The sequence below is a fragment of the Trematomus bernacchii genome, unplaced genomic scaffold (assembly GCF_902827165.1).
Source record: "Trematomus bernacchii unplaced genomic scaffold, fTreBer1.1, whole genome shotgun sequence".
In the NCBI taxonomy this organism is placed as follows: Eukaryota; Metazoa; Chordata; class Actinopteri; order Perciformes; family Nototheniidae; genus Trematomus; species Trematomus bernacchii.
Window position 1 is genome coordinate 2,584,493 of NW_022987582.1, and position 23,221 is coordinate 2,607,713.

The window sequence follows — 23,221 nt, forward strand, 5'->3', positions numbered from 1 at the left end:
ATAAATGCAGAATTACACCTCATTCAAGGTTCTCCAAGGTGCATGACAACAATGGGAAATGAGAGCGTGAAAAGACTGCATTGCATCCAGGGCAGCCATTTAGAAAATATTAAGATAAACGTTGGCGTATTAAATAAGTTTAAAGTGCGGACAAAGTACACATTTGTGTGACAGTAAGATGCATAATATACAACCCAAGTTGAACACAAAAAACATGCCTTTGCAAACTGCCAAACCAGGACCTCCAGTTCTTACAGGACACTCAGAACCATACGTTCTTAAGCCAATGTAATCAGACCGATCACTAATGAGGAAAACATGAATAATTTAGAATTCAAAGAAATTGCCTTTAACACACTTTTTTTAATTTAAAAACCTGAGGGATACAAAATTCAGGGCCACATTTTCTGTCAGCAGATCATATCAGTGGTTAGTCTACAACATGTATTAACCTTTCAACCACAACATGGTTCATTCCACAGCAGATCATCTATATTTTCTTTACCAAATGATAAGTGATGAGCACCAACATACTGTGCAAACACTATTTCATTACTAAACAGAAAAATATGCATTTAATCTTTTCTGGAAGGGATAACTCCCCAGCAGTCCAGTCTCCCCTCAGATGACCGTCACCTCCCGGTTCTTCCTCTTGATGCAGTCCAGAGTCAGGCTCCTGGTCCCGCCCTTACGCGTCCCCTCGCCCAGCAGAGGGGAGGGGGGGGCCCCTGTTATGGGGCTCTGGGCTGAATGTAGAGACGGACTGGAGGCATGTAGAGAAGCCTCCCTCTGCTGGGGTCTCATTGGCTCAGTGTGGAGCTCCCACCCAGGGGTCTGATGGTCCACAGGTTGCTGGCTCCTGATTGGCTGCAGGTCTCTGAGCAGCTCCAGCAGCTCCCTCTTCTCCAGCTCGGCCTCAGCCAGCTCCTGCCTCCTCAGACGCTCTGCTCCTAGCAGCGCTCGCATGTCACACATCACACGGGACAGCTGGTCCTGAGAGGAGAGGACATGAGAAGATCACTGAGCATGCATGTTATTGACAGAGGTGGATAAAACATTTAGGTCTTAAAAGTAGTTCTACTTGAGAAATATGTATTGAAAGAGTAATAATTGAAGACCAACATTAAAAAATAAACTCCCTGGAAAATTGTCACTTTAAAGTACTAAATTATTCATTTCCTTAACAGCATTTATTTAAGAATAATTTTCCTATTGAATCTCAACTTTAAAACCATCTATAGTTCTTTCTCCCTCATAAATATAACATAAATAATTATTTTAAACATTGTACTTAATACAGAATTGCAACTAAAGTGTAACTGAAATTAAACTAAAAACATCAACATTTCCAAGAAGACTGCTGATTAAGATCATCGTATGTGAAAGTATGTTTAAGAACAAATACTAAATGAATGTAAAAAATATTTTGTGGAATATTCAAAGGTACTGTTAATGTTCAAATTAATAAACCATTTTTAAATGTGCTGTTAAAGCTCTCACTGGGAACTTGATTAAATGACAGTCCCTTGAATCTTTACTTCAGCCTTGCTGTTGTTACCTTGAAATACAGAGTTAAAAACATGAGACTGGTCACCTTGAGCTCCTCCACGTCGTTCTTCAGCTGCGACTCTTTCTGCACCATGTGTCTCCTCTGCGAGTCCAACCGAGACTCCATCTCTCGCCTCACCTCCTCCACCTTGCACAGCATCTCTGCCCTGCCATAAGCATTCAGTAGGACATTAATTACTAAAAAACTAAACTGCAGCAATTACTTCTGAGTTAAGGATTAAGAGACAGTGAAGCCATTTTCACAACCACACACCTGAGCAGCTCCACCTCTGTGCGCAGCTCTGCTACACAGTTGTGCTGTGATTGGTCGATGGGGAGCAGTGTGTGTCCGCAGCCGTTGAGACACTCCCTGCTGCGGAAGTTACACTCTGACAGGTGAGCCTCCAGACCCCGCCTCTCCACCTGCACAGGACAACCTGCAGGGAGCACAGATGGATAGGCCCCACATGAAGCATGTTTTTTCCTCTGAAGAAGTAGATTTACCAATTTTAAAAAGGATGTTGATTAGCAACACACTGTCTTTCAATATATATATATATTTTGTATCCTATTTATTTAATTATGCCAAGATATATTGAATACTGCAAATATCTTGATAAGCCACTTTTGGATTCTAACCTCTAATGCACAATATTTCTTTAAATATATTTAATTATATGTGTTTATAAAATAAAAATCAATACGTGTCACATGTCATTTCTACTAAAGCAGAGTGTAAAAAGGAAAAAAGAATGTGGTATAAGGAGAATATGTGAAACAGTTTTCCACCGCTAACATATTGACCAACCCAACTTCCTTCACTCTTCGCTGCACTTTAGTCTCATTTTAGACCAAATTTGATACTTCTTAAAGATCACAGCAGTCACAGACAGCAAGAGAAATATCAGGTAAAATGTTCTTTTGCTTCAAGTGCTTGTAGTACTGAACACTGCAAAAAGCCACACTGCATGCACACACACTGTAACTGTACCTACCACAGCGGTAACATATGTACTCTCCACCTGCCAACGACAGGTCACAGACACAAAGTGAGCACAAGAGCATATGCTTGTATATACATACACACTTTTAAATTGCTCATTAAAGAGTGATGGAAAGTTGACCCTGAATGCACTTTGTGTGAGGTCTGTGGGAGTCCCATAGGTGCACGAGTTTGGGAGGTAGCCATGACAACAAAAGAGCCACCTGTTGCTCCCACTCACAGGTGTCACATTACCTTTATATCCCTCACATCCACACATGGATAACCATTCAAGAAGATACAAACACTGCCGATAAACACAACAAATAACACATGAGCTCAGTGTGAGGTACCATACCTGTGTTTGAGCAGGAAATGTAGGCGAACTCGCACTCATCCTCGTGTGTGTGCAGGCTCTCCAGGGAGCAGACCACCTCACAGCCCTGAGCTGCATTCAGACAGCGGAGCTGCAGGCGGTTCAGGTCATTACGCATGTACCTGCAGAGAAAATAAAGAGAAATAAAGGTGAGCACAGAGATCAGTACATGTGTCAACCACTCAATAGTAAGAAGGACTTGTGAAACCTGCAGGGACAGTTCACCCCAAAATCAGAAACCGCCTATATATTTCACCTACCTGTAGTTGAGTAATCTATATTGTTTTGGTATGAGCACAGAAATTGTTTTTTTTATCCTTTTAACAAATATTATGAGGCTCTGTATATATTATGTGTAAACATATACGTTTTTTAAATATTGTCAAGTGACACTTGATTAAATGAGTGTCTCGTCCATGAGCAGAAGCATGCTTCCTTATGCTTTGTAGTAGAACTAGGACTCGTGCAAATAGTTCCTAAATGAAAATGCTCACAAAAAAGTGGATTATCTTCAGTAACTGTGTCATGATTTCTGGACAGAGACTTTTTAAATGTACATGTTTGGCATTTTGAGCTCCACAAGCTGAGTGCCATGTAGTTCCATTACATTTGAAAGAAAGCAGACATCTTTGGGTTCATATCTCCAACAATCGGCATGTCATAACCACAACCATTTAGATTGATAAATAGAACTAAAGGGGAGAGGAAACATATGAGTTGTTTGTATTTTGGGGTAAACTGAGCCTATAAGAATGAGCATTACAATACAGAGTTAATAAATGTCACACATTTACAGAGACAGACCTGTACAGTGGTTTGAGACTGCCCACATCCAGGGGCATCCTGTCCTCGGGGCAGGAGTGGTGATGGAGCAGCCAGCTGCTGATGCAGGCGCTGCAGTAGGCGTGTTCACAGGGCGCCTGCAGGGGGCGCTCCAACACGTCTCGACACACACAGCACAGGAGACCCTCATTCACATAGCCTACAAACCTCTCCAGATCATAGCCCATCCTACAACCACACAGACCGATTATACAGAAATGGCAAAGGTTAAGGGAAGAACACAAATCTCTCATCTGTTTCTCCTTTGTTTGAAGGCAAGACACTGCAGGCAAACACATCTATCTTTCATGCTTTGGTAAACAGAGTTTTTTTTTTAATGGTTTGGGTTTGGGGTATGTGGCTGGCTTCCAATACATGTCTACATTTAGATAAGTGGAATAAGAAAACCTCCAAAATCAACATTTAGGTGTTTATTTTACGTCACTTTGTCTGTAGATTTTCCTAAATTCACTCAAAGTTAGCTTTAAAGCATGCCTCATTTGCATATTTAAACAAAACACTATATTTCACTTAAAGTAATCAACTGGGGAAGTTTAACCATATTAACTTGTCATGTCTTGCTTAATGACATTATGACATTTTAAAATAATTATCTTTAAAGGGAATTTTCTCAGAATTAGTTAATTTATTTTACTCTTAACCAGAATTTCCTCTGTTAAATAAACGTTGTACAAAAACGTTGTACGTATGTAAACAAAATGAAAACAAGAATTTGGATCCTGGTTTTATTTTCTACTTCTGGTTCAATAAATGTTTGCAGGTTAGTACCTATGTAGTGCCTTATTTGCATATGTATACTTGTATACATACTTAATTTATGCAATCTACTGGGGAAGTGTCATGGTGATATCTATTAGATGTAGTTTTTTGTTTACCTTTGTCACCTGTAATGTCTCCCTTAACCATCCATAATATATATAACAACCTAAAATAATAACAATAAAGTTCCTACCTGACAAAATAACTTCATCAAACTCGTTCTTCTTCTTTCGTTTGGTTGATTTGAATCCACTTGTTCCACCTCAAGAGATCTTCCCTCTTATCTCTGCACAACTACAACAATCTATTTGTCTTCATTCTCTCTTTTCGACTTGTGGCTCCATCAAGGTGAGGGTCTTCTTTCCCTTAAAGCCCTCCCCTCCACCTTTGGGAGTGTGTCTCCATGGAGAGGTATCCCTGACAACCAGCATTCAGGACACAGGCAGACAGCTGTCAGACGAGATCAGATCAGAGACTCAGGCAGAATTACAGGAGAACAGACACCCAAAAAACAGACACATTCTGCAGAAGTGTGTTTTTCATCATTGTCTCACCAATACATACAATACAAGATTGTGGTGTCTTCAGAGATTACTGCTGTCCTTCCACTGTTTTCTGTCTGTCTTAATGACTCACACTACTCTACATTACTCTCTCGCTCTCTGGATGTGGGATTAACATGGATTACACTCTCTCTCTCTCCCTCTGATTGGATTACAGACTACACAACGTCAGATGACACATAGTCAGACCACAAAAAGCAAAAAGCACTCCATATATTATGAACCTAAAGCTCTGACAGACTTACTGGTGGAAGAAATAATCAGATCCTTAACAAAAAGAAAGGAAAATGGGCCCTCCCATAATGTAAATCATATTCAATTACAAGTTAAATAAATGTGTCCATTGACATATCCAATGAAGTAATGTCATACTTTGTCTTCCCTCTTGGGAATGAGATGTGCATTACAAGTTTATTTTTTTTAAACCACAAAAAAATGTGTTTCTTACTCTTTGTTTAAAACAAAGGAAAGGCACCAGTAAGTGTTATATCACTTTTATTGGTTTAAATATAAGTAAAATTAACAGTTTCCCCTTTTTAAAACACTTTTTTTCAAAAGCGACTGCAATGTTTATTTGTTTATGCTTTATACCTATTTTACCTTGCTTAATTCATAGATGTATGACTTTATGAGCAAAGGATCTTTGGTGAGGGGCGGGGCGGAACTCTCGGAAGTCATTTCAAAACAAAAGCCCTCGTCTGGTAAACGACAGTAGCTGATAGGTAAAGGTTTTAAGATATCGTTGGACATAGGCCGTTGAGACCGGCTTAAATGCCTTTTGGAGCCTATATTGTTAAGAATAGTGTACTAAGTGTCTTTTACCACAAGAGGGCTTTTGTTATGAAATTACTTCAGAGAGTTCCGCCCTGCCCCTCGAACAAAAATAATTTGGCCATTTAATATTGAAAAATCTAAGACAAAAAAGCAATTTACTGGTTTAAGAAAGAAAAACAATTGATACAAAGGTACCCGGACTCGTGCTCCTGACTTTACCCTTATTGGAAGTATCATAATAATAACGATATGCAAAACCTAACAAACGTAATCATCTCAAGATTGATTCTGATGTTTTTAAAGGGGGGACGTGATGGGGACGTGAGGTCAGCACAGGGTGGTAATGGGTGTGCTCGATTTTTAACCCAGGGAATGACAGAACGGGGAAATTCAATGTTACCGTGAAAAGAAAATGACTGCGATAATAAAATCAAGCGCACCCAACTCAATATGACCACGCCCACTGCCGTGGTTCAACCAATCACGATCTTCAAATAATTCAGCGGGAGAACCCGAACAGAATCGAGAGTTTTAGAAAGAAAGACAGGACGATTGTTTTTTATTGGAAAACGCTGCTATTCTATCATCTTAAATGTTTTCATTAGACGTTTAGTCCGACCGGGTATGTACGACACGTTGTCACCCATTATCAAACATGACATTATAAAGCCGAGTTTAAATATTGTCACAAGTGTTAGCGATTGTTGTTAGCTAGCTGGGAAACTAGCTTGCTAACATGTCACTCACTGTGATGCAGAGGGTTTATGCAGGTAGAGCTTGATCCTTTAGTCATTTTAAATTAACCAGGTGTATCATGTCCAAGCCTTTCAGAGAGGTTGAAAATGATAGAAAGCTTAGGGTTATACTATTGTCAACCAGATTAATATAGAAAAATATTGGGAGTGAATGGCATTAAGTCATTACATGATGTCTATTCAGACAAGTAGAAGACACAGTGTTAACATAATAACTATTAGACTGATGTAGAGTCAAGTGACACCAACATTATAATGTAGATTTTGTTTCTTAAAATCAGTAAAACTAAGAACCTGACACGGGATTTTTGAGAACAACATATCACTGGGTTGAGCTGTAATTGTGATGGTACAACTAGAATATTTTTTTAATTGTGTCTTAAAGCTTTAATGAATTTGATCATCATGAAGTATTATGAGATTTGTATTTCCCTTTGTCTTGGTCTGAATGTATACATAAATAGTTTACCTTCTTCCTGTTGAGGACGAGGCAACCAACAGTTTAATAGAAAAATAAACTTTGTTATTTAGTTGAACAAAAACATATTTGTAATTTTGTCAGAGCTTCGATAGGTCCTTGGGTGTAGTGCCGACTAGAACCTAATGAGTTGCCGGTATCAATTACTGTATTAATAATAATACATTTCTGTCTTTAGGATATAAACGATTGTTAGTTGCCAGAAGCATCATGCGACGCTCAGGAGCTCCCAGCCAGCTCTCAGGCAACGCTGTGAAAAAGCCTCGGTTTGTTTCCCCTGGAGCATCTCCTTCCTTTCTCACAGCTGAATTCAAGCCCCTTAGCCCTAAACTTGGTTTAGGCAATGCACTGGAAAAGGTAACATTTTCACAACATTTAACCTACAGTATAATATTTCAGTATTCGTTTGATTCCCTTAATCATCATTTATCATCCAGTGTTGTTGTTTAATTTTAATTTGCCTTCTCATTCTGCAGGTCCAGAGAAGTCTAACAGCACCAGCTTTGGGTAAAACAGAGGTTGATGCCCAGCCCAAAGCTGCCCATCCTGCTCCAACCTTGTCAAGGGCCCTGGCTCGTGTTCTCAGTGTGGCAGAAAGTAAGGAAAATGAGCCAAAACATCCTACCACTGTTTCAGAAGGGTACTCCGAAGACAACGGACCCGAAGGTAAGACACAGTGACTTGTGGCTGGGATATTACGGGCAACAGTAGTCATGTGCAGATTGTGCAACAAATCCACGTTGGAACAGGTGCTGTCCCTGCTGCTTTTGTTATAGGTATGGTTGTGTAAAGTACTGTGAGAGTGAGGGGAACACATATTTCATTAAATGCTTCTTGTTGTACCTATTTCACTATTACATAATATGTTATCTGACATCATCTGCAATACAAAAATGAAAAGGCTGTCTGGAAACCTACATATCACTGAACTACATATTAACATATTGGGAGATATGACAATTAGCTTTGAACATGGTCTACATGTGTATGAACTGATACAAAAAATATCAAATCGTAGTAGTATGTTCTCGAACCCAATAACAGATAAAGAACTGCTTGATATTGTTAATACTCAACACAGTAAACAGTCCAAATATTATTTAGGACTAAGTATGAATATTGTTAAACAAGTTGCACCAACCGTTGTAGCCACCCTAGTAAATATATGCAATAAATCGTTCCAACAAGGTATTTTCCCCAATCAAATGAAAATCGCGAAGGTGATTCCGGTTTTCAAATCTGGTGATAAATTAAGTCTTAATAACTATAGACCCATTTCTTTACTGCCACAATTTTCAAAAATCTTGGAAAAACTCTTCAACAACCGTCTGGAGTCATTCCTCAGCAAATTTAATATACTACGCCCCAGCCAATATGGATTTCAGAAAAATCACTCTACTTCTTCAGAAGTAATTGAACTGGTTGAAGAAATTACCAACAACATTGAGAAAAAAATGATTACAGCTGGTATATTCATTGACCTTAAAAGGGCTTTGCATACTGTGAACCATACTATACTGTTACACAAATTAGAACATTATGGCATAAGGGGTCAAGCAAAATAATGGGTTAAGAGTTATCTGATAAATAGGCTACAATATGTGGATATAGACGAGGCAAAATCAAACAAGCTTCCTATAACATGTGGAGTCCCACAAGGATCAATTTTAGGTCCAAAACTGTTTCTGATTTATATTAATGACATTATCAACACCTCGGACCTGTTAAAATTCATTTTATTTGCCGATGATACCACCATTCTCTGCTCCCATCATAATCTTGGCGATCTTGTTAAAATTGTGAATGCGGAATTAGAAATACTATGTAACTGGTTTGCAGTTAATAAATTATCCCTTAATGTGGCCAAAACAAATTACATGTTATTCAATACAAAGTCTGAGAGTACAAATACCGAGATAGAAAAAGTTGGTGCATGTACATTTTTAGGACTGCTTGTTGACGAAAAACTCAACTGGAAGCACCATATCAATTATGTACAAACTAAACTGTCAAAAACAATAGATATTTTGTGTCATACTAAGAACATTCTCGATGAACAAATACTCAGAACTCTTTATAACAGTCTATTTCTCCCTTACCTTTACTACTGCTCCGAAATATGGGGAAACACATAATCAACAAATCTACAAAAAATAATAACATCCCAAAAAAAAGTATTACGAATAGTCTGTGGTGTTGGTAAATATGAACATACAACTCCCATATTTAAAAAAACTCAATCTATTAAAATGTGTTGACAGAGTAAAGCTTAAAACAATACTGATTATGCACAACATTTTCCATAACAAAATGCCTAATAACATTCAAAAGCAGTTCCAAACCACAGTCAGGAAATACCCAACTAGGCATCCTAACTGGTTGTGTAGCAAGCCCTGTAGAACAACCATCAAATCAAACAGCTTATCCATAATCGGAGTTAGAACGTGGAATGGACTTCAGACTTTCAAGTATCACTTGTCATCAACAATTCAAAACTAAATTCAAAAAATGTATATTTGCAGATTACTCCAGCTAACAAATATTGGGTATTCCCAGAATCAATTAATTTTTTTAGAAATAATAACTTCTCAGTTTGTTTATTTATTTAATATTGTTTACATTACTTTTTATTTATTTGTTCCTTCTTATTTATTTTCATCGTTATGCGGTTGAATTATTATTTCAGGCCTGGAAATTGCCTTGTAATATTTGTATTGGTGTATATGAGTGCATTTGTGTACTTATACACCTGAACATATGGTGCTTATGTATATTTTGTGTATGTGTGAACATAAAAAAAGTCACTTGAAAATAAGTGTCCACAATGTTTATATGCATATATTATTATATGCATATATTATTATTATTTATTTGCCACATGTCCTTATATATATTTTTATATATAGTATTTTCCTTTTCAAAAAAGATAGTCAACTGCTATTGACATGTGCAGAAAATGACCCTATATCTAGTTTTCATATATATATATATATATATATATATATATATATATATATATATATATGCATTTATTTATTTTTTCCCTAGTTTTTCTTTATTTCTTTATTTCTTTGTACTCCATAATTTCTATACTTTTTTGACGCAATAATGCCAATGTTATATTAGGATGATTCTCGGGAGGGCTACTTCCCATAAGCTATGCTTCAGCCCTCCCGCTTCTACTAATTTTGTTTATCTTTGTGTGTATGAATTATACTTTTTTCTTTTTTGGATGAATTAGTAGAATAAATAATTAAAAAAAATAAAAATTATGCAAATTTGAATGTATGCTCTCTGGTACTCATGCCAAGTATTGTGAATAACTTTAACTAAATTAATTAGTGCACAGTTATTATCTTTGGTTGCAGAATCTTAAAATGCATGTGAAGAATACTTATTTGTTGTTCATTCAGTTACTTTTTGGATGCACAACCACTGTCAAACCAATAACGCTTGCCCCCTTCTCTCCACATGGTTAATCACACACAGTTAGATGCATTTGTAAACATCACCTCCACCGTCACATCATCGATGCTTTTCCTTGATTTGACTACTCTATAATAAACCGGCAAAGTTGTGCTCCAGTTAAATGTCCATTGAGTGATTTTCACAAGTTTATACGTAAAACCCGTGAGAAGCCGCATCATGTAACACCGCTCTCCTATTCCGCAGTGCCCGACTGTCCTGCCTCTATGGCTAATAATAACACACACACACACTCACACTCACACACACACACTCACACACACACAAACACAAACACAAACACACACGAGGGCTGGATGTTAAACCGGGCGGGTTGAGTGACAGCAGGTCCAGCATTATGTAAATTAGCGGGGTAGTGCAGCGGCAGCGCGGGGAAGATTAGGACTGTGCTCGGGATCAGTGAGCCGCCTCTTCCTGCACGAGCAACTAGTGCCGCTGTTTTCCTCACAAAACACCACTCTGTGCTCGCCTCAGTATCCTTTCTATACGCATTCCCTAAACACATTTTTTAATCATATGAATCGTTATTTTTGTAACCTTCCTTCACTGTAGGCGACTGAAAATTGATAAACGATGATATTCCCGCGGGCACGCGCAGCTCGCTCGCAAACCCCTCCCCCTTCACATAGTTAAACCAGCGCTACATCAAAGCGTCACTCACTTTGGGAAAATAGACCCCCTGACCCCTAATAACCTGTAATAATACACTAATTAAAGGCAGTGTTACACATTTGTGCAGGACACAGAGCTTCTGTTGCCGTCCCTATTTTATAATGTTGAGGCAGTGCTGTGCTCTGTGCTGTGCTTGGTTTGGGTTTTAGAGAGACCGAGCTGTAAGTAGGTCGGGCTGGGCTTAAGCGGCTTAACTACGTCAGCCTAAGCTGGGAGGAATTCATCCAAAGCCCTCCGCGGTAGGCGGGGGCCTAAACGAGGCTGGCCTAGTTAAGCCTGATTCTTATTGTGTGCAGCACAGGCTGTTTTTGTTGTGCAACGTGGCTGAGAGGGAACCTAGGAGTAGAGTATAAATCCATGCACATTTTAGAAATAGCATATGTTTGATTTAGAAGTAGTATAGAAGGTAAATTTGAGATATATGGGAATGAGACCAGAGTTGGTTTTATCACCGTGGACCAGGATAACCCAGCAGCAGGGACAAAAAAGACAGGTGGGAAGAGTAAGGAGCGTCAGTTTTGAGAGTGGCTGCTGAACGCAGAAAGCCATAGGCTGGACTTGGCTTACGAGGGACCGCTATGCTATAAGATGGCATCCAGCTCTGTGTTTTTGTCCAGTATGGTGGGTAAAGCTCGCTCCTCCAACTTCACCCTCTCTGAGAAGCTGGACCTGTTGAAGCTGGTCCGTCCTCACATCCGCATCCTGGAGGAACACACCAACAAGCATGCAGTCATCGTGGACAAAAACAAGTGCTGGGAAACTGTTGCCGAGCTATACAACGCTTTGGGAGGAGACAGACCCCATCGCACCGCTCAGGGCCTCAGAACCCTCTACAAGAGGTTGAAGGAGTCAGCCAAGCAGGAAGTGATGCAGCGGAGACACGCCCAGCCAGAGTACAGATCGAGCATCTCTGAGCCAACTAGGAGAATCATGGAGATGATCCCTCACCTGTTTCAGCACGTGCCCATCCATGAGAAGGACCAGGCACTGCGCAGGTACAGTGTGATATGCACCCACGAGCACAGACACTCATTTAATACAGACCTAAAGGTATAACTCGACAGTCAGCTGAAAGTTTAGCAAGAACATTGACAGTTTTAAGTCAGGACACTGACTCATCTGTTAGAAGAGGAGGGAGGGGAGGGGCTGAACTCACAGCTCCGAAACCAATCAGATAACACACTGTGTACATCGTCAGGCACAACAGGAAAATACAGTATGTCCTGTTGTTATTTACTGGAAGAAAACTACTCATTAGTAGTTTTTTCTTTTATCCACATAAAAAACGATTTTCTTTGATTAATCTACCAATTTAATTTAAGGTCAATTGTAGTGTTTTTATTTGTTTGGAAAAGGCAATTACAAATACAAAATTCCACCCCAAAATAATTCTTTAAACGTGTTCCAATTTTCCAGTGCTACATAAAGGAAGCACATTTGGCAGAACAACTGATATTGTGTCAGGAAAGCACACAGAAGACAAAAAACCCTGTTGTTTCATTTCAGTTTATTTAAGACTTGGCAAGGGTTAATAGCAAAAAAAGAAAGGATAATTCGTAATACAAAAAACAGAACAATTTATCATTCAACTTAGAAAAAACATTCATCTGAACTGTGTTTTCTGAGCCTGGATGAGTACAGAGAGTAATGTACACTTAAAATTGTACATCAGATGTCTTAGGATGCCTCACGTCACATGTAGGAACCACAGAGAATACAAAATGGCACCACGCCATCTGCAACACCTTTATTGTATCGTAAGAATTGAGCCTCTGCATACTACTCGTTGTGTAGCTGCACCAAAAATGAGCCATAGACATAAAAATGAAAAATGTTATTTACTGTTGGTTTGTTACCAGCATAAATGTGTTATTTTTACTTTGGTAAATCGCCAATTTCCTCTTGTATAGTCTTATTTGACAGTAGATCCTTAAAAAATGCTGGTTAAGCACTCTCGTCTGACTTAATTTGATCCTTTATTCCATTTGTAGATTAATATACAGCAAGCACAACTCTCCTGTGGAACACCCTGGCAGCAGCTCCTCTCTGGCTGGACTCCAGGATTACTCAGCAGCTGTCCCAAGTATCCCCCATGAGGTGGTCCAGCTGGACCCTGATGAGGATGTAAAACCACCGCCAGACCTCCCCACCCTCTCCACACACTCGGAGCCAGGGCTGGATGGAGGCCAGGAGCCGGAGGCAGAGCACGACTTGGGCAGCGTTCACGATTACGAAGCATCCCTCTCCCCCGTCACTTCCTCCGTGAACATCACCCTCTCCACATCGCCGATACCGTTACGTTGCGACCTCTTTCCCAACAACCTCTACCCTCACCACGAACCCGACAGGTTTCGCTCTCTGCACCTCGCCAAAGAGGAGCACGAGTTGGTGGTAGCCAATCACAAGAAGGTTGCCCTGTACCTGGAGGAGAAGAGGGAGGGGCTGAAGAGGAAACAGGATCTGGAGGAGGAACTTCTGAGAGCCAAGATCAAAGTGGAGAAACTAAGAGCTGCTCGACTGAGACACGGACTGCCAATTCCTCTATAGTGACCATGAACACACACATCAGTGTTTGAAAAGTAGAGGCTCTGAGGAGCTTAAAGTGCGGAGAAGAAGCTGAGGAGCTATCACACTCATCAGTTTTTATTTGGAGGGCTGTTTCAGAACTTGAATTTCTTTTGGAAACATAGTGCCTCGTACAAACACTGAAAGCCTGTTTGCATATCGCAGGATAAGCCTGACCAGTCTGTGTGTATACTTGTCATTGTTTAAATGTATCTTCATTTACACTTTTTATAGAAGCAGTAACACAACTTGTAAATGCCCATATTATAAACACTGTGAGAGCCAACATAGGCACAAAAAAAAAGAAGTGATATCAACTTTTTGAAAGGAATATTATTAGTAATAAATGGCATGTACCACGATGGTGCTTATCCTGCCTATATCTGCCCCCTATGATGTATGCATCTGTAAGCATATTATTAATGATTCACTACTAACTGGAGTATCTTAAAAAGAAAAAATCCACTTGATCTAACGAATCAGATGTAATCAAATGAAGAAAAAAAACCAGTATCTTGTAGCACTTTAAGGTATCCAAGCTAGCGGCGCTTATACAGTATTCTGTATGTTAACAAGGAAATATAAGCACAAAAAAACAAAGTACTGAGAAGTGTTCAGAAACCCAGCACTGAAGCACAAGTTCAACTGAAGGCCTTAAACACGAGATGCTACTGATGACAAATCTTGTTCTGTGAGTTGCTGTAGTTACATCGAAGTGAGTTCAAGTCATAATTCTCTCTGGTTGCTGAATTAATGGCGAGTTAGGCGATCAAAAAATGTGGACTTAAATTTGCGATGTTATCGTTATTTAATGTATGTGACATTGATTGTATTGTAATGTTTGTTGGTATATGAATGTTGTCAGTTTCTTTTACACTTTGTGCTTATGTGTACTTGTTTTTATAAAAAAAGAAAAGAAATACTCCTGATTTTGGTGTTTATTACAAACATGCATTCGCTCTCATGATTTCAACCTCCCTTAGGAAGATCTCTTACTTTGGTTGTTTTATTTACATGTCTTTTGTCAAAATCACACGATGGCAAAGGGTCCTTACACTTTTATTTCTAACATGGCATGAGTAGCACTTAAGTTTTCGTGCTTGTGAATTTATGAAGTGGTCTATCATGTTCGATATGAAGCTCTAGTATGATGTGTGGACTGGTGCAGCAGTGACCCCTGCTGGTGAGTTATGCAAAGTGTGTATTGGATATTTATTTTGTTTTCACAATTATATGTCTTTGTGTTGCAGGATTGAATGGTGACCCTCAGTTGACTTCAGGGTCAGTCGGTGTTTCTGGAGCGGCAGGCCCAGACTCTGGCTGCAGTCAGGATGGGGTGCGGTACCTCAGTGTGATGTGGTGTAAAGCCAGTAAGAAGAAACACAAGCGCTGGGAGGGCGATGCAGTCCTGATTACAAGAGGACGCACCGCCACACTGAAAGACATGGAGGGCAAGGACATTGGAAAGGGTGAGACAGAGACACCCCAGTTTAGATTTAGTCTTTACTTATTGTCATATTAAGTTCGGTGGGAGAAAGAGGGGCGTGGCAGTTTTCTTTCCCTGTGACAGTTGAATGACCAGTACGTAAGATTCATAGGTATCAATTGGCATACAAAGAAATATGTTATACATAACTTTGTTTTTCATAAGGCTTTATCACCTGAAACAAAGAATTGTGCTTTTGTCACCTTTTTGATAAGGGATTTCAAAGTCTGAGAATGTAAGCCGCCTCTCAGATAAAGCATCAAAAAAGCCAATCCCCAAAAACCCCTTTTGTCTTTTTGCTTAGTTTTGTGCAATTCCTGGATCCCAATGGGATTATGATTAAACTGTTTGATCAAAAAGACACCCAACAACTGAGCCATAACTTGAGTCTACACCAAATGCATAACAAATTCAGGCATTTATTAGTTAACGCTTTCCCTAAACTATGGCATCTCTTTGAACAATTAACACACATTTAAGCCACTCTATATGATCTTCTGTCAACCAATGTAATACTGGATCTAGAGAGGTCCTTTTGCATTTTTGTTACCTGAAGGCCACCGTAGTTCTCTGACATGCTTGAAAAGGGAGGGGTGAGTTTAGCGTTATTCAATTGGCTTCATCCCTAGGTCTCACTGCATTCTACACACTGGTCCTTTTAAGCAAATCTTTAACATATGTCACTTTAAATGTTAATTTCATACATACATACATACATACATACATTTTGTGGTCACTTTGGGACAATGAAAGGAAGATGTACAATTTTAAGTAGATTTACTGAACATTTAAAACTCTTTTTTTTCAATACACTGTCATATGTTCATTGTGTATGCCTGTGCATGTTTGTGTGTAGGTAGCGGCTACAAGGTGTCTACGCTGGCCTCCCTCTCTGATGGAGAGACCCTGATGATCGGAGGGAAGGAGGTGGAGGTGATGGGGATCATCTCAGCTGAGGACTTTGCCAGGGGACGTTGTTTCCAAGAGGTGCAGGTAGAGGGGCCAGTATCAAAGACGGCTCCACCTCCCTCTCGTGGCTCGGGGTCCAAAGCGTTCTGCTCCCCACTGCTGTCAGGCAGAGCAGATCATCCAGGGTCCAACCCAGAGAAGGAACAAACCTGCAAACCCCGCCATGACCCGCTGGCTGCAGGTGTGTAGTAATGATAATACTTCTTTATGATATGTCAGGATTGTTAGTAAACATGATTTCCAAGAACGCCAGTAATGGTTTTTACCGGGAAATAAAAGGCCTGGATGGCCAAAGAATATAAGAGCAGTATGTAAGTTATTCAGAAGCTGAACTCACGCTTTGTGCATGGGTTTTACAGTCTTAATAGGGATCAATGGAGGAATAGTATATCATTAGGTTTGATTAATTGTATCAACTAAAACCTAAACTTATACTCAATAGCACTATACTCATTCATGCATTATTTTGTTTCTCAAAATATATGTTCTCGTGTTGAACAATCAGTTTATGGACTGTGGAAACAAGATCATTTTACATTATTTGTTTACATATATTTATTGAACAGGGACCATGCAAACCTGCAGTCCCTGGGCAGGTACACACATCACAATCAACAAAACATTTGCTGGTGCTTATTACACTAACAATTAAAACAGATCAAAATAAAGATGTATAAAATAGAAATACTAGTACAATTGTCAATATATCTTTAACTTTACAGTTCATTTAAAATTGTTCATGTGAACAATAAAGAAGTCATCTTGTTATATTGCCTCTTGTGTGCATTATGTGGAAACATACTCAGAACTCTGGATCTTTCTCAGGCGCTCTGGTGATGCCTCGTCCCTCCGCTAACCACCAGTGGTCTAACAACAAGGCGGGGCTTCCTGTGGTGGACGTTGTTATTGACCCTTACCTGACGACCCACCTGCGCCCCCACCAGAGGGACGGCCTGCTCTTCCTCTATGAGTGTGTCATGGGCTTGAGGTAATGGAGCCGTTCTTGAACCACTTATCTTCTGTAGTTCGTCTCATCAACAGATGATATTAATGTGTTTCATTGTGTAGAGCTGTGGGGCGCTACGGGGCTATCCTGGCTGACGAGATGGGTCTGGGGAAGACCCTCCAGAGCGTGGCGCTGGCCTGGACGCTGCTTAAACAAGGCCCATACGGGGGGAAACCGGTTGCTAAGCGTGTCCTCGTGGTCACTCCTGGCAGCCTAGTGCACAACTGGGGGGCGGAGTTTAACAAGTGGCTGGGCCGAGAGCGGATCAACGTTTTCACTGTGGATCAGGTGAGGAGAGGGGGGGGGGGGGGAATTATTTATTTGATGAACAAGAGAGAGACCTCTATTGTCCGAAATTACATGTTGTGTGTTTTAAGAGATTTCAGCAACTGCCATGTAACAAAACAACATAATGAGTAACAGTGAAAGCTATCAAAACTAAAGTTATTTAAAGTGATGCATAATATATTTTTTAAACCGGCCATTTAAATTGTTTATTGTGTATTTGGTACCTCTGTGCTCTTGTTGAATTCTGTGTCTAATTGATATTGAATTTACGGTGATCTATGACTTCTCCTGGTCTGTTGGCCTTTTTTCTAAATCACCTTTTTTCCTTAATCTAGCATATATGAAGTCATTAATATTATTCATCCTTTGTTGACATACGTACAGGACAACAGGATCGAGAAGTTTGTGTTATCTCCTCTGCACAGCGTTCTTGTGATCAGCTATGAAATGCTGCTGCGCTGCCTGGACCAGGTACGTTCACCTTGTCGGTCAAGTGTGCATTCTACAATTAAATTAGCCTTTATTATCTTTCGTTATATTAATGTATCGCTTTCTCATGATTACAGGTACAGAAAGTGGAGTTCGGTCTTGTGATTTGTGACGAAGGCCACAGATTAAAGAACAGCAGCATCAAGACGTCTTCAGCCATCAGCAGCCTGAGCTGTAGTCGCAGAGTCATACTGACAGGTACTCACCGTCGCTGAGATACAGAGCTCCTGACAGAGGAAGCTGGAGGAAAACTGTCTCTGACAAACAATGCACAAACAAAACGTGTCTTTGTGTTTTGCAGGCACCCCGGTTCAGAACGACCTGCAGGAGTTTTATGCGATTATAGAGTTTGTTAACCCGGGCATCCTCGGGTCGTCCACTGGGTATAGGAAGGTTTACGAGGAGCCCATTCTACGCTCCAGACAGCCCGGCTGTGCTGAGGTAATACAACCTCTGACCTTTTTGTTTTTTTATTTCGATATAGTCACTTGACATACACTGCCAATTTGGGAAACAACTATTGTATTCATGTGTTCTTCTTTCTCTCTACAATAGCTATTCTTACAGAGCCTAAAACGGTTTAATTTAGGGACCAAATCTATGTTTTGTGCCCCCCAGAAAAGAAGCATTTCATTACTTCCATTTAGTCGATGTCCCTGTCACAACAGGGGAGAATAATCAGATTTTTTATTTGTTTTCCAGCCCAGAAAAATGTAATTGACCCTCGATCTTTATTTAACTGCAACGGGACAATTGCACTCTAAACGTTGTGTGAGCTGTGAACCCAATTCTTTCTTTGGCTTTTATGCATTCAACTCAGTGGTTATATTAAAAAACCTTTTTATAAACTGTACATTTTAAGTCCAAAGCCTGTTAAAGGTGGGGTAGGTAATTTTGGAGAAACCAGCTCGAGTGTGCTAAAATTTGAAAATACACAGCCGGAAAAAATCTGCCACTTCCTTACAGAGCCCCTCCTCCAACACACACGAACGCGCACATGACCAATGAGGGCACGAGATAAGTTTGTGCACAGATGGAAGGCTGACAGGCAGGTAGGCCATCCAGTTATTTTAGCCGGGCCGGCTAAAATGATTGGTCGTGCTTTTTACAGTACTACGGCTTCCACAGATGACATTTTTTATGGATTTTTGGTCAAAGCACTTAATATATTCATTGCTATCGGGATGTTAAGAGCATTCCATGGAATATAACAAAAAGTGTATCTCGAGCCGGTTTCTCAAACTTACCTACCCCACCTTTAACACCGATTAAGGAACATGTGCCGATTTTAAAACTGCACACATTGCTTCATGCAAAGTCACATTTATTTTTAAAGAGGATTTTTTATACTTTAAAAGCCTGAAACATCATTAATAAAAATAAGGATATAACTCTCAGCCAGCAGACTTCACCTGATCAAGCTTGTGGCATGCAATTCCAAACATTTGAATGAGTGTATAAAGAAAACTGGCAATAAACCTGATTTAATTTCATCTCTGCCGTCAGGAGGAGAGGGTTTTAGGGGAAGAGCGAGCGGCGGAGCTCTCTCGTCTGACCGGGATGTTCATCCTGAGACGGACGCAGGAGATCATCAACTGCTACCTGCCTCCTCGTCTGGACTGGACGTTGTTCTGCGAGCCTTCCCCTCTGCAGCGGGACCTGTACCAGCAGCTCCTCGGCCACAGAGTCTTCAGAGCCTGCCTCCAGGGCTCCACGCAGACTCACACTCACCTGGCCTGCATCACCGCCCTGAAGAAGCTCTGCAACCACCCCGGGCTGCTGCACTCCACCGTGAAGGTAACGCTCTCTGCTGCTAGGAAGGGGAGGGAAACAACACCCATCACTAATGAGACAAGTTGATCGTTTTTCGAAAAAGCTCCACGATGATCTAGCCTTTTTATATCGTCTTTGTTTTAATTAGTTAACTTCTTTATATTTCTCATACATGTTTTATGGTTTTTGTATGTTGTGTTGATTTTAGTACCTGTGTTTCTAACTTTGATTATCTTGTAAAGCTGTTTGAGCTGCAGTTTATGTTATTAATTGGGCTTTATAAATTATCTTTTCATTATTATTACAATTGTTTTTATTAAATATTCATCCAGCCACTTAAGATATTGATCTGATAGGACAGCACCAACTCTGTTCAAAGCAGTTTGCATTTATGTCTTAGTGTTAAGAGATGTTTCCCCCCAGTCTTAACTGTAAGTACTGTGTTATATTTCTCAGGAAAAACAAGAGAGTGGTTCAGTGGAGAACACTTTATACGACGGCCTGGCTGAGCTCTTCCCAGAATCCTACTCTTCAGGTGGACTCAACACGGCTGACTCTGGAAAACTTCTGGTGCTGTCGGACTTACTGAGCGTCATCAGACAACTCAACCCTACAGACAGGTGTGTGTGTGTGGGTGTTTGCATTTGTAAGTGTGTACTTTTGTCCATATATACTGACAGAGTGTGTGTGCCCCTGCAGGGTGGTCGTAGTGTCCAACTATACTAAGACACTTGACATGCTGCAGGACTTGTGTGTTCACATGAGCTACACCTTCTGCCGACTGGACGGACACACCCCCACCGGCCAGAGGCAGCGGCTGGTCGACGGGTTTAACAGTCCTTACTCTCTGAACTTCCTGTTTCTGCTGAGCTCCAAAGCAGGAGGGGTGGGGCTTAATCTGATCGGGGCTTCCCACCTGGTGCTGTATGACATCGACTGGAACCCTGCCAATGACATGCAGGTAAGACACACACTGAGACATGGTTAGAATTTACTTGTATATAGACTCTTCTTGCACTATTTCTATTTTATTTGTATTTACTTGCACATCTCCAAACATTCTCTTGCACTATTTTATCTGTTGTATTTGTTCCATGTCCTATATATATGTTGCACTGTTGGAGGAGCCTGTGACCTAAGTTTTTCATTGCCATATCTACACTGTAGCTAATGTGCCGATGACAATAAAGCCTTGAATTTAACTTGAAAGGTAAAAGTCTTTAACACTGCTTTCTTTGTTTTTGGTCTCCTCTGTCTTACGCACATATTTTGGGGGCCTTCACACCTGACCTCTCTGGATCGGGTCAACCAAATAGTGGTTTTAGAGCTTTTTTTGAGTTTAGGATGGTGTGAAAACTGTCAATTGAACCCTGTTTCACTCTGGCCCTCAGACTCGCATCACTTATATATACATACATATCCACCAGATGGTGCTGTGAACATTTGTGTGTTTTCTTCCCTGAACTTTTTCCTCTCTTCTGTGTCAAGGCCATGGCTCGGGTGTGGAGAGATGGTCAGAAGAAGACTGTGCACATTTATCGTCTCCTCACCGCAGGTCAGAAAACTCACATGCGCACACAATCAGCCAGACTGCTGAGCATATCATGATCCAGACTCCAGCTTTATGTCTGGGTATGTGTTATTTCCTTTCAGGCACTATTGAGGAGCGTATATTCCAGAGACAGGTGGCCAAACAGGGGCTCTCTGGGACAGTGGTGGACCTGGGCAAAAAGGCGGAGCACACCAGCTTCTCCACCAGTGAACTGCGAGATCTGTTTAGCCTGACAGACACACTCTGTCTGACACACGACCTGCTGAACTGCAGCTGCAGCATGGACGGCTCGGCCCACGGTAGGCATCGGGGCGACACGCATTTGACTTTACTGAGTCTTTAAAAATACAGTTAGCCCCCAAAATAATTATTTGAATATATTGCTCATCTCTACTTAACTTGAATTTGTGAAGAAAACATGCATACCTTCACTGCGAACGTCAAATATAAAAACTGAGAAAGAAATGGAAGAATTTAAGTAAATGGCGGCCATGTTTGACAACAGCCAAACATTTACAAACAACTTCGATATTATCCAGGTCTCATTAATCTATTGGTATGCTCGACTACTACTTCCCAAACACAATTTTGTTGCATTTTATGTGGAAGTGTTTATATAGTAAGGCTTTTGTAAAAATTGGTGCGTTTGGGTAGTATTGATACATGGGACTATACAGTTAAAGATGTTGGATATAGTTTTACTTTTGCTAAATGCCACAACCATTTACTTCTATTCATCTTACTTTTCTCTCAAGTTTTGGGGATTTATCCTTCATTGTAGAGACATGCTAGAGAAGCAACATTTGTAACATGGGCTAAGTAACTGATTAAAATGATAATTTTATGGATTAAGAACTCGTTTAACTCCCTGTTTTCTTCTCCCTTAGCTGTCGAAGAGGAAGACGAGCAGGTTTCTGCTAGGCCTTGCCAGCTCGGTCGTCAAGGTGACCGCGGTGGGGCGCCGCAGAAGCCTCTCAGCATGTCTGAGCTGATGCAGTGGAGACATTTCTCTGGTGACACACACACCTTCTCAGACCCTTACCTCGATCTCGCACGAAAACACATCACCTTCGCCTTCCAGACCACCATCTCTCACACCGCTCCGTGAACAGACACACACAGATTACACTCTAGATATAGAAGACACACACACACACACACACACACACACACACACACACACACACACACACACACACACACACACACACACTCACACTCACACTCACACACGTTTTACATGTTTTCGTTCAGGCTCTCTGGGCTTTGTCAGCAGCCTGGCAACAAACACTCAACAGCGCGGCCAACGATGGCAATGAGTGACGTTACTGACATTCTTTATCTTGTCTTAAACATTGTTCTTTATTTATTCAAAGTAATTTACTGTAAAACTTCATAAAATAAATGAAATTCAATGTGTGAAAACAGGCTCTTAAAGTGAACATTTGCTATTGACTGAATAATTCTTCCTGGTAAATCAACCACTTCAGATGCGTGTAAGAATGAGGCACATTAGAAGTGTTTGTGTACCAGGTATGTTTTATATCCACACTCGGTAGATAAGCACGCTCAAGGGGTATTTCTAGTGTCCATCTAGACTAATATTTACTGTGATTTAGAGGATTTATGTCGTTCTGAGAAATGTTTAGTTGATAGACCTTGGGTGGTATGGAGAGAATGTGTATACAACCATCCATAGAAAATACTCCAGTTCAAGGCCGTCTGTGTGCATCAGGAGCTGAATCTCAAGAGTTTTTCTGCTTTAAATTCACAGTTAGTCTGATATAGGGACAACTTCTTTGTCATGTCGGCGTTTTTTTTTAAATGTGGGCCATAGTTGGATCTGTTCAGTCTGTC

At 40.5% G+C, this 23,221-nt stretch overlaps 3 protein-coding genes across 3 annotated transcripts; 2 read left to right on the forward strand and 1 right to left on the reverse strand.

The window, feature by feature from the left end:
- Positions 1–198: 198 nt before the first annotated feature.
- rnf41l (ring finger protein 41, like) lies at positions 199–4,838 on the reverse strand. The gene is made up of 6 exons (XM_034128066.1): positions 4,702–4,838; positions 3,711–3,917; positions 2,889–3,028; positions 1,823–1,985; positions 1,595–1,715; positions 199–993 (listed from the first exon to the last, which is right to left on the reverse strand). The coding sequence occupies exons 2-6, from the start codon at positions 3,914–3,916 to the stop codon at positions 622–624; spliced, it is 1,002 nt and encodes a 333-aa protein (XP_033983957.1). The 5' UTR covers position 3,917; positions 4,702–4,838; the 3' UTR covers positions 199–621.
- A 1,505-nt stretch (positions 4,839–6,343) lies between these two features.
- rad54b (RAD54 homolog B) lies at positions 6,344–22,777 on the forward strand. Its single transcript, XM_034127276.1, has 16 exons — positions 6,344–6,467; positions 7,257–7,435; positions 7,555–7,744; positions 15,052–15,270; positions 16,144–16,437; positions 17,082–17,244; positions 17,325–17,550; positions 17,935–18,021; positions 18,117–18,237; positions 18,341–18,480; positions 19,546–19,836; positions 20,269–20,432; positions 20,512–20,773; positions 21,301–21,367; positions 21,466–21,663; positions 22,252–22,777. Exons 2-16 carry the CDS (start codon positions 7,289–7,291, stop codon positions 22,470–22,472), a joined length of 2,790 nt encoding a protein of 929 aa, XP_033983167.1. The 5' UTR covers positions 6,344–6,467; positions 7,257–7,288; the 3' UTR covers positions 22,473–22,777.
- LOC117480097 (fibrinogen silencer-binding protein) lies at positions 11,825–14,677 on the forward strand. The gene is made up of 2 exons (XM_034127277.1): positions 11,825–12,231; positions 13,228–14,677. The coding sequence occupies exons 1-2, from the start codon at positions 11,825–11,827 to the stop codon at positions 13,781–13,783; spliced, it is 963 nt and encodes a 320-aa protein (XP_033983168.1). The 3' UTR covers positions 13,784–14,677.
- Positions 22,778–23,221: the final 444 nt, after the last annotated feature.